Genomic DNA, 15,065 nt, shown 5'->3' with positions numbered 1-15,065 from the left:
TTCCTGATGTTCGTCCCCTTTGCTAAGCCCTGTCATCAGTGGCTCTGGTACAGCCAGGAGGGACAACCAAGAAGAGCAGAAACACAAGCACATGCCAGAAGATGAGGCTTATTACATAGCTAAGGAGATTCTCACTACAGAACGAATCTATCTGAAGGACTTAGAAGTTATCACTGTGTGGTTCCGAAGTGTGGTGGTTAAGGAGGAGGACCCTGCTTTTCTCCAACATTGATCCAGTCTACGAGTTCCATCGAAGCTTCCTTCACGAGGTGGAACAGAGGCTGGCACTCTGGGAAGGGCCCTCTAGTGCCCACTTAAAAGGTGATCATCAACGAATTGGGGACATCCTCATCAGGAGTTTATTAGCTACTTCCAAAGACGATGAGGTCCTAACAGAGCTGGAAAAGGCCACAAAACACTGTAAAAAGCTGGAGGCGGTCTACAAAGAGTTCGAGCTCCAGAAGGTCTGCTACCTGCCTCTCTACACATTCCTCCTAAAGCCCCTCCAGAGGCTACTGCTGAGTTCACTACTCACCTGGGCACCGCGGCTAGGCCGACTGCCGTGAGGCACCGCCGACGGCTGTGAGGTACCGTCGACGGCCGTGAGGCACTGAAGGCCATCACAGAAGTGACCACTGAGCTCCAGCAAAGCCATACTCGGCTGGAAAACCTACAGAAGCTGACGGAGCTACAGCGAGACCTGGTCGGTATAGAAAACCTCATTGCTTCTGGAAGGGAGTTCATCCGTGAGGGCTACCGTCACAGGCTCCCCGCGAAGGGGCTGCAACAGAGGATGTTTTTTCTGTTCTCAGATATGTTGCTGTATACAAGCAAAAGTGTCCCAGGGGCCAGTCATTTCCGGATCCATGGCTTCCTTCCACTCCGTGGCAAGCTGGTAGAAGAAAGTAAGAATGAATGGTCTGTTCCTCGTTGTTTCTCCATCTGTGCAGCTCAGAAAACAATCGTGGTAGCAGCCAGCACTCCGCTAGAAAAGGAAAAGTGGATGCAGAACCTGAATGCAGCAATCCAGGCGGCAAGAGTATTGGTGATTCACCCTCAGTTCTGCTGGGAGGCCCGGTGTATACTCGTACCCTCAGATCTTCTGATGAAGTCTCTCTGGAAGAATCAGAAGATGGTCCAGGAACCCTGGGCTCCCTGGAGGGGAACAGCCAGCACCTGGCCAGTACCACAATGCATGTGTGTTGGTACCAGAACACAAGTGTGTCCAGAGCAGACCACAGTGCAGCTGTTGAGAACCAGCTTTCAGAATATCTGCTGAGAAAGTTTAAGAACAGTAATGGCTGGCAGAAGCTGTGGGTGGTCTTTACCAACTTCTGCTTGTTCTTCTATAAAACACATCAGGATGACCACCCCCTGGCCAGCCTCCCACTATTGGGTACAGTGTGAGCCTCGCCAGGAGGCTGATGGCATCCACAAAGACTACGTTTTCAAGCTCCAATTCAAATCTCAGTTTACTTCTTCCAGACTGAGAGCAAGAACACATTTGAAAGGTGGATGGAAGTCATCAAAAGGGCCAGCAGCTCACCAGGGAGACCCCCAAGATTCACTCAGGATTGCTCACATCACTCTTCAAGCCTGGAGGCAGAGACCAGAGTGAAGGAGGCATGTCCTTCACCCTGCTTGGACAAGAGCCTATGACAGAGGCTTGCAGAGAGTGTGAGCATCATCCCAGGCACTAAACAGCTGGCGCCGTCTTCCTACAGATGATAGGTGGCACTGACCCTGGAATGGTCCTCCTAAGACCTCTAGGAGGGGTTCTGCCTTCTCCAAACTCCAGAAACAGTGAAGACTCATGATGGCTGAGGCACATGTCTGAGATCCATGAAAAGGAAATGGGAGGGTGGGAGCATGGGAGGGGGCTTAGTTTCATGAACATGGCCCTGCTGAGGACTAGACCCAGACTCAGGCTTATGTGATGAGCTCCTGTTACTCTAGAGGTTAGCCTCCAGATCACAGCAAAACAAGAGAGTAGGGAAAGTTGCTCTGGCTCCATGCCACACACCTTCTAGGCCATTGGAAAACAAAGACCACCCTCTCCTAATAAGGCCTGGGAAGGTGAGGCCTCTCATCAGTTCCCGGTGTTTCTCATTAATTAGGGCAGGCCTGATGCCTATTCACCCATGTGATTTAAAATAAAAGAACATCTCCCCCCCCCACACACACACACAAAAATTCTGAGTATTGGTGTGTTGCAAGGGCAATTTACATTGTTTCTTTAAGTGGCCAGTTTGGCACCTATTCAAGTACTCTGCAGACATCTGTCTTTGAACAGCATAAGTTTCTAAAGCAGATAAGTTTGTTCTGTTTGTAGGTCCCCATGTTTCTGCATAATTTAGGCAGTCCATAACATTTCCTGTCACTCTCTGAGGCCGGTAGTATCAAACCCCAGCTGTCTCTATAATGACTCTTGATTTTGTTCCCCTTTTACTTGTTTCTCAGTAGCATCTTTGAGTCTCCTATGAGATCAGCATAAGGCTCTGAGGAACCTTGTATAATTTTTATATAAGTAGGACTGACATCAGGTTGGCAGGAGCCATGCATCCCAGGGATCAGGGTGGATGTGTAGATGGGATGGCTCACCGTATGGCAGAGTCTCTGAGCTCCTTGTTGTGTGACAGAGATCCTACCAGAAGATTCTGCTCTCTCTCCTGTGATTGATTCCCTAGAGAGATGTCTGGCCCTGGGGCTCTCCTTTCTTGGTCTTGCTGTTGGTACTGAGTTTTCATGGTTATTTGGGCACAGGAAAACAAGGAGAGGATTGCCGCAGGCCGGCCGATCTGGGCCTCCCTCAACCTGCGGGAGAAATGGGGTCCTAGTCAGGTCAACAAGGCGTAGGCGAAGAAATGATGGCAGAGACGACACATGACGTATAGGATCTAAATGTATTTCTTAGAAATGGCATCAGACTTTTACAGTCATTGCAAAAGAGAGATGGTAAATCTGGCAGCTCAATAGTTGAGGTACATCTGAGGTTATGTGAAACATACTGGGTCTAAAGCAGCAGCTATCTCCTCTGAACTGGTGCTGCATCTCCCGGGCCCAAGCACTCTGGGCCCCCGGGGGAATGCGGGATGTATGAATCTGAGTCCTAGCCCATCTAAGTTCTAGTGCTAGTCTTGCATGTGAGTCCAAGTCCTTCTTCTTCTCCCAGTCCTTGTCCTTCTCTCCTCACTTCTAAAGTGAAAAGCAGGCTTAAGTAGCATACAGCAAGCAGGGCAGATTACAAGAGTCACGTACACAAATGACGGCACATCAAGATCAGTAGGGTCTGGTAGCTAGGTGTGAAGCAGGAGGAAGAGGAGTGGAACTCTCCCTGTTGAGGCATTTTGATATTCCTATGCTAATTCTCTGGTTCTGCTGGAGGCAATGACTAGGAGGGTCTGACCTGACACTCCTAGCTAATGTCCTTAAGTGAGGGAAGCCCTTCATTACTCTCTAGTATACAAAACATTCTAAATTTACTATTGGTAAACTATCTATTGCCCTAAGGAATGTACTGACCCCTGTTGCTAGCTCTGGCGAGGCAGATACTTTGAGAGAAATTGCAAGCTATGGACAGCTTAGTATTAAACTAGGATAGTTGGAAACATTGTGTTGACCAGGGAATAATGCCCAATCTTGACCATTAACGAGTCATTTCTTGGGGTACCTTTATGCCTAAATATGGGGCCGTGTTGACGATTGGAAAGACTAATCTGGAACATGTCTGAGTTAGGGAATACCAGCGACTGTCTGAAATCCAGGAGGCACAGAACAGAACTCCTGGAACAGAACTCCTTTTGGAATCTTATTGCCTCTTATCCTTTATCAGGATTTTATCCCCGATATTTTGGATGTGACTGGAGTAGACGAGTGTGCGTGGCAGAGGATGTAATGTGGAAATGGAGAACCATTCCCCTGGGGAATGTTTGATGAGAAAATGAAACTAATAGGGAATACTGTGGGAACAGAAGAAAATTTCCACGTATCTTGGTCTCCTACTCATCCTTTCTTACTCCCTAGTTGCTGTAGAAGTTACTTTATGTGAACCCACTAAAGAATATTTAATGTGTCCTGTTGATTGTATTCTTAGAGGCACTGATTCTAGGAAACATTTTGTGGACAAATGGTATCAGGAACTTACTGGTATATTGGCTACAGGGATCTTGAGAACATTTGATTGATAAAGAGCAAGGTGTAAAGTCTATATTTGTGTTTAGAAGAGCTGGCACAAGATCAAAGACACAGAGAAGTGTGCTTACAATGAAACCTAAAAGATCTATGCATATAATTAGGTTTAATCTTCCAGGCTCTGTAGCCTATTGTTTGACAAGAAGAACTTTGTCTGAACCCAGAGGAAAGTATTCTGTTAAGAAGTTGGATTGGTTTGATCCCCCTCTGCCATACACAGGAGCATACACAGAGGAGGTTAGCATAGTATGGCATAATAGAAAAAGTAGAATAAGACAGTCTTCCCTTTTGGGAACATATGGGGTTGGTTTGTAGAACTAAGGCACAAAGGAATGCACTCCCGAAACAGCTAAATGCTTATTATGCTAGAGTAGGGTGCAGCTACTGCATCAAGTCTCATAAAGAATAGAAATAACTCCTTGCGATATGCCTCCAACAGATGTCCAGGTATTAAACAAAAACAATAACCCACTACAGTGGTTATATTTGAAGACTCATGTGAATTTGCATCAGCCTAGAGAGCCAATCTTGGGAACCAAAATTATAGATGTCTAAGTGCTAGATAACTGTTGCCAGTGGGTATGATGGGTGGGAGTAGGGTGGGGTGGGTGATACAGATACAGTATACACTGGGTCTTCATGCCTCACGTCATGCTCCTGCCCCACACTGGTAATCTCATTGACTCCTGTTGAATCTTGAATGTCATTCTTGTGTTTTCCCTGTATGTCCTGGGATCCTATGCTTTCATTTTCATTGTCTGTTTGCTTGACATAAACTAGTTATTGCAAAAGAACTTTTTTTTTTTTTTCCAAGACGGTTTCTCTGTGTAGCCCTGGCTGTCCTGGAACTCACTCTGAGTTTGAGGCTGGCCTCAAACTCAGAAATCCGCCTGCCTCTGCCTCCCAAGTGCTGGGATTAAAGGCATGTGCCACCACCACCCGGTGTGAAAGAACTTTTTAATATGGTTTACTCCTTAGATAATTTAGATGTTTTCTAATTTCTGTGTCCTATTACTCTTAAACTGGGAGTGAGAGCTTAATCCCAGATTGCATATGGTAAACTATACTGTGCCTTCTCTAACCCAGGCAGCCTGAATGACAGAAAGCAGTCTCTGTATACAGTGATTCAGTCTCAGTTCTTGCAGGCTCTACTTGTATTCAGACTGCAGACTATCACAGAGATCGATAGAATATAAAGTTGGAGGGGTCAATGAAATTTTTATTTCAGTTGTTTTTGTTTCTCTTTTTTCAAGACAGGGTTTCTTGGTGTAGCACTAGATCATACTCTATAGACCAGGAGGACCTTGAACTCAGATATCTGCTTGCCTCTGCCTCACAAGTGCTGGGATTCAAGGGCATTCCCTACCACGGCTCAAAATCAAAGAAATGTCCAAAGGGAATATTGGAAGTTTATCCCTTAAGGGAGCCAAAACCTTCCCTAATTCACATTAATTCTACTGCTCTCTCTGGCATATGTGTTTTAATAACTATATTAAAGAAGTTTGGCTACATGGCATTCAAGCACAGACAGACTAAAATCAGAGAGAGGAACAGAAACAGAGAGATAGAGAGAAATACAAGAATTCAGTGAGTTCACAGGTATTCCAGAGTCACATCTTGAAGGGTGAAAAAGACACTCTTATCTTCATGCTCCCTAGTGAAAACAGGGAGAATACAAGTAAGTATCCATCCACACATCAATAAAATGGGTCATCTAATAAGATTATTTGTTTATATTCCTATGCCTCATGACAGTAAGGAAAAAAATAGTAAAGGAAAATGTTAGAAGGATGTAAATAGGTAAAGGGCCTCAGTAATGAAAGGATTAGATATATGAAGATAAAGGTGGCTGGATATCTCCAGAGTAAATAAGGCTAGAAAGCTTTTGCAAGTTATGAAGGTCTGAAGCAGTCATTTAAGGAACATAAAGGATGAGGGTTTCACATGATGTATAGTGTATTAAAGTTGTCAAGGGGAGAGATCAACAATCTCATGGATTGGCTAAAATGAATCTCAAACCAAGTTTATTTAGAATGTCTGGATATTGAAATATAAGTAATTAAAAGTGCCAGACTTGTTGAAAAGTGTTATTCTGGACATTAATTAACCACACTTGGAGGCTATTCTAATGTGGTCAGAGGGACTAACAGAATAGTTTCCCCTTTGCCCTCTCCAGTCAGTGAGTTCTCAACAGTTTGTGGGCCATTGTCCAGATTAATCAGTGTTCTGTACCTGTGGAAAGTCACTCATCCGTGGAGCCATGGTGACCCTACTCAATGAATTAAAAACATTGTTAGTGTGTAATGAAGAAGTTCAATGCAGGCTTCAGAGGAAGCCATAATTGGTCAAACAAGGCCTTTGACTTACCCTCACATTGATGGACAACTGGTAGAAAAAGGGCTAGAGGAGCCTAAGGGTCCTACCAAGTTCACTTGACATCTGAGGATCTGTTGAACAGTACAGAAGAAAAATTATTTTTTGGCACCTGCATGATGTTTAGCACTCCTCCGGAAAGCTTAACCAAGCACTACAAGATTTGATAACAACCACAGGGATAGGAATTCCACAGACACTAAGTGGAAGTTTATGGGAGATGCTAATTAGACATATATAGCTTATTAATATTTTAATTTTGATAAAAATACGTTGCCCAGATATAAGATGTCAGAGTTTGGCTCACTCTAGTGCCTAACTATAGGCAAGGGAGACCAGCCAGTGGTTTTTTTTTTTTTAACATAAACATGAAAAGGAGGCTAACTGTCCCTTTTCTTCTCATTTGGAAGCCACATGGAGGGAGCATCGTGATGACTTTCAGCTGATTCTAGAGCTTTAAAAGGGTGTGAAGATTGATTGTGGAATTATCTCTGGAGAATAACCTTTGAAGCTGAAGGAAAATGAGGAGTCTAATGGCAGGGGCCTTTGTGAGCCTCTCAAGAAAGACTGATAGACTTTGGACATTTTAATCCTTTCAGGACACCAGTCAAGGACTGGCTTTCCTCTCTACATTTGCCATTCGGAATCTTTTAAAGATGATCTTTGGTTGGTTGCCCCAATACTGCCACCTGCCACCCCACGTACAGCCGGAAGAAGCGAGCTGTGGCATTGCTTCAGTCCTGGTAAGGTCACCTCTTCACAGGGGATAGGGTTGGGAACAGGAGACTTCCTGTTCTTTGGCTAGGCAGGTTAGGAAAACATGTCCTCAAAGAAAAGGAACATGTTCCTTATGAATTAAGAGCTGGGATGTCACTAGAACCATTAACAATTTCATCCTTACCGGAGCTCAAAGATGCCAAAACTGTCTTTACAGCTGAGGTCTCTGAGCTAAGTGCCTTCAGGGGCTTTGTGAAGGGGCAAGGTAGTAATGCAATCTTGTCAATAGAAAAAGCTCTGTGAACAAGAGAACAGAATTTCTGGTCTGGCTCCAGCTCTAATATTCCAGTGGGGACAAATCAAAATCTTGGCAAAGGAACCATCCCTATGAATCAGGGGACTTACCCTGAACTATACTAATGAAGTAGATGGAATAATATTTTCTTGTACTAGAGATTTGTGTCAGGATTATGGATTCAGCTAATACTAATCAGGGTCTCAAGATGGACCCACTTCTCAGAATGGGGAGGGTATGTCTAGTTTTCTATGCTGCAGGCTTGTCCTGTGTTTGAAGAAGGGGTTTGTGTGCTGCCCTGTGACCTGCTGCTGGGACCTGCTTGGAGAGCCAGGCAAGCTGGGAATCTGAGTGATGGTGAGCAGGCTGCCATCCTCATGTGGGAAGGAGCTAGAGGACCCTGTGTAGGGTTCATCCTGGGCTGTGGGAACCAGAGGTAAGATTCAGCATCTGCTGTGATTCCATTTGTTCCCCCATGAGGCCCTTGTACCTCCCAGGCATCCTAACCATACTAATGAAATAGATGCTAAAAGTATTATTATTTTTTTTACTTGAGACATGTCTCAGGATTATGGAATCAACTAATACAAAACAGACAAGTATGCCCTCCCCATTGCAGCTTTTTATTCCAAAATAGGACTTAATGGGAGCATCTTAATGACTTTGAAGAAAACTTAAAAAAAAAAAAAGACAAAGGAGTTTGTTTTCTTTTTAAAAATCAAATATTAGTCTTTTTATTAAATACTGTTAAGCTTGTTTTTGGATCAAAGAATTCAAATCCTTTAAATCTTCCTATGTAGTAAAACCATTCTTTGTTCAAAGAGCTACTTCTCTGTGGAAAGGACTTAATGGCCCAGAACAGGAACTCTTTTGTCCTTAGGGCAGTGCCTCTTTCCCCTTCCTCTTTCATTTTCTGTGCAGCAATAGGCTATCCAATAAATAAGGTTGAAGTCAGACAGCAGCCAAGGAAGAAAAGGTATAGCCGCCATGTCCCTTAGAATAAACCAGGTACAGCCTCGGTCTAGGGCAGAAGCACAGCCACTAGATCAAGAGTAAAGTGCCCCTTGTTTAGGCACTACAGTCGGAATGATGGGTTTTTTTTCTTGGCCACCCAGAACTTAGTTCTAACATGACCCCACAAGGATGATTTAACACCTGCTCCTGCCACATGAGCTGCAATCTGTCTGAACCACCTCCTCATCACTGTGTCTTCCTGGGAAAGCAATGTGCTCAGATGCCTTGATACACAGCAGCACAGTGGACACAGACTCACGTGTTGGAACTGGATGAGAACCCTGGAAAGAAGCAACATGCTGCTCCTCACTGTGCTCCCATGGCAAAACTTGCTCCAGAGACCCTGTTGGCAAGAGCCACTCACCTATATAGGCCTCACTGGAGTAACAACTCCCCTCCCTATACTATGATCAGAGATCAAAGGACTTATACCACACAGACCTTCCCAGCTCTGTCCTCCACCCAAGGAGCACACAGGGCCACTATACTGGAAATTTGCATTTAAGTAGATATGCTTTCAGTCTCCCAGAGCACTTTATGTTTCTCTTCCTAGGTGTAGGGTCTCTAGTATGCATAGTCATTACACACTCAATGTGCAGTACAGCCATCTCTTTATCTCAGAACTGGGAAGTCCTGTAGACAACCTTAGGCCAAATTCAAGTAGTAGCAACAATTAAAGCAAAGGGACACCATGAATTTGAAAGCAAAGAGGGTTTATAGAGGGCCAGGAGAGATGAAAGTGAAAGCCTAAATGAGGTAATTGTGATCTCAAAAATAAAATTTAAAACATGGTATCAGGCTTTATGGCCCCATGTCCTCAAGAGAATAACAACTTATATTGGAGCACACAAAGGATTAACTTGTACTTTTTAACCCTATTCTCATCCAGAAAAACCAAAAACAACAAACAAACAAAAAGCCAACCAGTTAGGCAGGGCCACAAAAATTTGTCCAGCTCTTCTGTTCCCTTTGAAGTAGTAATAACTACACAATTTGGTTTCTAAAAGGAAATTCACTTTTTAACTATATTTTTGGTTGCTGTGGTCTGTATACCCCAAATAAACACTAATCAGGTCATTTATCAATCACCTGAATTTTAATAGCTAACTGTTTACTGGCAATTTCAAGTGGAGACAAAATTGGAAACCTTTTAACATCCTTCTAGGCACCTCCCTTTCTGTTTACAAATGCACAACCCATGATTGGTACATGGTTTCCTCTACATTTGCAACACCCAATAAAAGCCCAGGCTCTATTGGGGCATGCATTCCCTTGTCTCTCTATTCTTTACTGACCTGCATACCTGTATTCCCAGCACTTTGTGGTAGAGGCAGATTTGGGTTTTAAATTCAATTCTCAGTGACATAGGCCCAGGCAAGCCTGGGATACATGACATATTTCTGTCAAAGAAATTAGCAACCATTTGAGAAACATCAAATAAGATTCTTAACTACTGGGAATCCTTTGAAAATAGAAGCAAATAGAGACCAGAGTAGTGATCTATGCACAGAAAATGAAATTTAAAAAGTGTTACTTTGGTGGTTTGAGTGAGAATGGCCCTCATATGCCCTTCTGATTGAATAACTGGTCATCAGAGAGTGGCACTCTGATTGAGTGGTGTACTGGCTGGTTTTGTGTGTCAACTTGACACAGGCTGGAGTTTTAGTTGGGGAAGTGACACAGAGAAGGGAGTTTTAGTTGGGGAAGTGCCTCCATGAGATCCAGCTGTGGGGCATTTTCTCAATTGCCCCTTGTGGGTGGTGCTATCCCTGGGCTGGAGGTCTTGGGCTCTATGAGAGAGCAGGCTGAGCAAGCCAGGAGAAGCAAGCCAGTAAAGAACATCCCTCCATGGCCTCTGCATCAGCTCCTGCTTCCTGACCTGCTTGAGTTCCAGTCCTGACTTCCCTTTGATAAACAGCAATGTGGAAGTAAGTAAGCCAAATAAACCCTTTCCTCCCCAACTTGCTTCTTGGTCATGATGTTTGTGCAGGAATAGAAACCCTAAGACAAGTGGGATTAGGAGGAGTGGCCTCTTTGGACTTGGGGTGGTCTCGTTGGAAGAAGATTGTCACTAGAAGTAGGCTTTGAAGTTTCAAGGATCCAAGCCAGGCCTAGTGGCTTTCTCTTTTCTTGCTATCTGCTCTCCAGATGTAGAAGTCTCAAATGCTTCTCCAGGACCATGTCTGCCTGCATGCCACCATGCTCCCACAGTGATGCCCACGGACTACACCTTTGAAACTGCAAACAAGCCCCTAATAAATGCTTTCCTTTAGAAGAGACGCTCACTAAGACAGGTTGGCATTTCAAAATAGATTTAGTTAATTTACTAAAAGGACAGTTAGCTATATTTATGTTGAAATAAAGTGGGCACTTCTCAGGAAGAGGACATGCCATTAACAAGAGACTGTATGAGCTTGCCTTCTATAAAATGTTCACTGTAGAGTGCTGTATGCTGACACACAAGTTAGACCAAATGCCCCGTGTCTTAATGCTCTCACCATTGCTGCACTTAATTAACACCATAAGAATGTTGCCTAATTAGAAATACCGGGGCTCAAGCTAACCTTCAGAAATTGTACACCTCCAATTCAGTTTTCCTTCATTCTTAAAGCATAAGTTAACCCATGCTGAGAAAGTGCACAGAAAGTCATTCATCTTGCCCTATCACATCCTTTATAACAGAGACCCCTGCATTTTACTGCCTTAAACGTAAAACAAGTTGTAATCCAGCCATTGCCTACCTAGCTTGTTTCCCCCGGCCATGTAGAAAATAAACTCTTCTTTCTATTGTGGTCTCAGGGGAGAAGCCTTGCTCTAAATACAAGCTCTTTTCCAGTTACTGATACAGGCAGTCCACTCTGTGACTCTCATGGGTAATTTTAGAACTGTGTAGTGTTAAGAGATACTGAGTGAGTGGGATCCCATGAACTGACTCCACTGGCAGAGCTGCACCTTGGTCTCTTTTTGAACTGGACCCTCAGTGCACTTCCCAGGCACTGCAGAAGGACTGAGCAGCCTGAGCCTGTGGGAAACCAATGTATGCTCATAGGAAAAGCCTGCAGCCAACCAGAGACAGAAGACTGCAGATTGGCCGAGGTCAGATTGCACTATAACTGCCTAAGAGCAATGAGGCTCCAGTGTTCTGTTATTCTGTGAGCTGTGGCCCAGAGCCAAAAAAGGTGGTGGCATGCTGCAGTCCAGCTTCGTCTTCCCAGAGTGAGTGGACAGGCTCAGCACAGCATGGCAGAGCACATGGGAAAACCACTGCTCAACGGGTCTACATAGGAAAAGCCTGCAACTACCAAAAAAGGTACTGACCTGAGGGGGTGGAGCCAGGGCTAGCCTGAGGAACTCCAAACTTCTGAACTGGTTATGTATATAGCAATAAAATGGAAACAATTATTTGGTTTGAAATTAATAAAATGAAGTTCTTTTTTTGTTGTTGCATGGATAATTTATTTAGTGTAAATAAAATGAAGTTCTTTTCTTCCTAGTTAAATGATCAAAAACCTCCTTTATTTAATGTAGACAGACTATTAAGTCATCAAAATAATTTATAATAATTAAATGCTTCTTAAGTATACATGATATCTTCTGAAGCTAAAAGTAATATGCACTCAACCAGTTTTTAAAATCTATTTGGAACATTAAACATGATAGAAGTAGAAAAAAATCTCTTATGAAGTCCTCTATGAAAGGAAATTGTGACAAGTTCCTGATTAGACAGAAACCATTCCATCTCCAAGGGAGAATACGAGAAACATAAATATGAACAGAAATACCTACTTCCTGGTTTATACTCTGTAGACCCAACTCTTCAGAATTATTTTCTGTTTTCCCAGTTAAACAAGAATCCCTCAACAGCAGATCTGAAATAACCCAAATTCCAGTGAAGATCCTGAGATGGTCACCCTCTACCAAGGTTCTTGCCTATTGTGGTCAGCAACATCCTTCATAAAGCACCTTGATTTATGGCAGGCATGACAAAACCAGGTGAATAACTATGTTGTCTCCAGCCAGTGCCCACCTTTAACCTTCTAGGCGCCACTGTTGAGAGGAGGAGCCATCGCAGATCGCCATGCCAACATAGCCCTTCTGATCCACAACTCTCAGGCACTGCCCAACGGACACTTGGTATAGCCGGATATTCTCAAAGGTCCACTGCTGGGATCCTCCTGCCCCATGGCATTTCATGAGTCGAGGTGGATCTGATGAGCGAGTTTCTGACATGTCAAGGCAAAGGAGGTTGTTTAAAATCAATTCATGCTCTTCATTATAAATCCAGACCTGAGTTGGGTCTCTGTAGTCACAGGCCTTAAGCAGCACTAGGCTTCCTTTCTGGCTGGAGCGGCCCTGGGCCACCAGGCATTTGTCGGTCTGCAAGTGGTAGAGCCTTCCACGAAGCAGGACTCTGGGCGCTTGGGTCCCCTGTTGATGAAAACGGGCTGCTGAGGTTTGGCATTCGGACCAGGTATCTGCATCTCAGGGTAAATATTATCCAACTACCACTTGAATAATTGACAGCCCAATCCTCAAATCAACACGCTCACTGATATCCCCAAAGTTTTTGGTCTTCAAATCAGGAAAAATACTGCTCCTTGTACTTATCCAGCCAGACATGTGCCAGTCTCAGGGAGTTGTGTGTCATGGTGTCCTGGCCTTCAGGAGATCCATATGGTCACCTTTTTCGGAAAACGTGTCTCACTCTTCAGCAAGGGATGATGAAGAGCTTGCCGCCACATATCCAGGTCCGAAATGAGATTTCCAGATTTTCTCCTCCCCAGATGTCCATGCCACTGTTATACTGTCCAAGTTCACTGAAATACTGTCTGTTCATGGTAAACAATCTTCCAGCCATTGTGGAGACCTTATTGGGGTCGTGGCACCGTCAGCGCCTCCCAGCTCAGATATCGGAACTAGATCCCACTTGAAGTGCAGCCCCCAGTTGAAACCTTCCCGAACCACTGGGGATGAGCTGTAAGCAAGTGTGTCTGCACTGATGATGTCCATCAGGGGGCACACGACTGTGTGTGGGTCCTCAAGGATGATGGCCAGCAGGGGCTGTAACCACATCCCATTCACTTCACAGTGGCTGTCCAGGAACACCAGCACTTCTCCTGTAGCGTGGGCTGCTCCGATCATTCTTCCTCTGATCAATCTGTCAAGCTTCATATTTCTTATGACCTTGACTTTTGCAGGCAGGTATCTTTGGATGTGCTCATCTAGTTCTCCTTTTAAATCATCAGAGTCACTGCTGTCATCCACAAGGATGATCTCATGAAGAAGGTGGGCCGGTGTGCGGTCCACAACACTGCACAGTCCGCAATAAGACAGAAAAGGCGGGCTGGAGAGAATGCTCAGTGGTTAAGATCCCGACTGTTCTTCCGAAGGTCCTGAGTTCAAATCCCAGCAACCACATGGTGGTTCACGACCATCCGTAACGAGATCTAATTCCCTTTCTGGAGTCTTAAAAAAAAAAGACAGAAAAGGCTTCGTTGTAGAAACAGAAAACAACGCTAGCAGCTGGGGAAGGACTTCCCCCTACACTCTGCATTCCTGGTGTCTGGCACATCTCTGTGGTATCCCAAACGGTTATTAATAAGCATATTAAAGGCGTGTTTCTGGTAGCCCAGGTCTCTCAATTCCTGATCACATTCATTGAAAATCATACCTAGTTCAGAGGAAGATTTTGAGAGGCCTTTATCTGGATCTTCAATGTGATTATTCATCAAATCGTCCGTTCTGTTTGCTTTGAATTGTGGATCTAATACTTGACCTGGACCTCTAGTGAAACGTGGGTAGAATTTTTTTGGGAAATGGCCCGTGGGGCCCAGACCCCCTGATGGGCACATTCCTAAGGGGTTGAGCCACTTCACTGAAGTTAAAATAAATGAAAAGCAGAACTGTCCAGGTAGCAGGTGTAAAAAGGCACCCATAACAGAAATATCGAACTGTGATGCTTCCCATTATAGACCTAGCATAGCTCAAAGGCTATCTTCAGTTTCCGCGACACCCACAGGCCGGGATGGCAGCACAGGAGGCTAGGGGTGTGGCATCTTCGCTCCCGCTGCCACCACAAGGCCCACCGCCCGCACGAACCGAGCCGCGCTCCACGGCTCGCGTCGCGGCACGCGCGCCCCACGTCCGAGGATGACCAAAAATGAACTTCTTAAAACAAGAATTATATAATATTAAAAGAAATCACACAGAGAAAAGAATTTAGATAAATTAATACAGAAATAATTAAGTTTAGAAAGTGTTAAGAGAGAAATAAATAAATAAACATAGAAGATCAGATCTCCAGAGAAAGGAGAAAGAAAAATAAAGTTCAGTCTCCCGAAAAAGGAGAGAGAAAAAGAACTAAAGTGAAGCCGGGCGGTGGTGGCACACGCCTTTAATCCCAGCACTTGAGAGGCAGAGGCAGGTGGATTTCTGAGTTCGAGGCCAGCCTGGTCTGCAGAGTGACTTCCAGGAC

The 15,065-nt window shown here is 44.4% G+C and overlaps 1 protein-coding gene and 2 pseudogenes across 2 annotated transcripts in view; 2 read left to right on the top strand and 1 right to left on the bottom strand.

Annotated features, from left to right (window-relative positions):
• The window catches only part of LOC116076284 (zinc finger protein 709-like), a 44,238-nt gene extending 36,963 nt beyond the window's left edge, over window positions 1-7,275 (top strand). The window contains exon 4 of the mRNA XM_031349980.1: window positions 6,975-7,275. Coding sequence (XP_031205840.1) covers window positions 6,975-6,996 — 22 coding nt within the window. The 3' untranslated portion in view covers window positions 6,997-7,275. The remainder of the gene's footprint in view (window positions 1-6,974) is intronic.
• Window positions 8-2,172, top strand: LOC116076187 (annotated as a pseudogene).
• A 5,005-nt stretch (window positions 7,276-12,280) lies between the features above and the next one.
• Window positions 12,281-14,425, bottom strand: LOC116076153 (annotated as a pseudogene). Its single transcript, XR_004112840.1, has 2 exons — window positions 14,020-14,425; window positions 12,281-13,901 (listed from the first exon to the last, which is right to left on the bottom strand). The product of XR_004112840.1 is annotated as a polypeptide N-acetylgalactosaminyltransferase 11-like (transcript).
• Between the last annotated feature and the right edge of the window lie 640 nt (window positions 14,426-15,065).

Source organism: Mastomys coucha, unplaced genomic scaffold (genome assembly GCF_008632895.1).
Source record: "Mastomys coucha isolate ucsf_1 unplaced genomic scaffold, UCSF_Mcou_1 pScaffold4, whole genome shotgun sequence".
In the NCBI taxonomy this organism is placed as follows: Eukaryota; Metazoa; Chordata; class Mammalia; order Rodentia; family Muridae; genus Mastomys; species Mastomys coucha.
The sequence above is the reverse complement of the archived record's forward strand: the minus strand, read 5'-3'. Positions and strand labels throughout refer to the sequence as shown.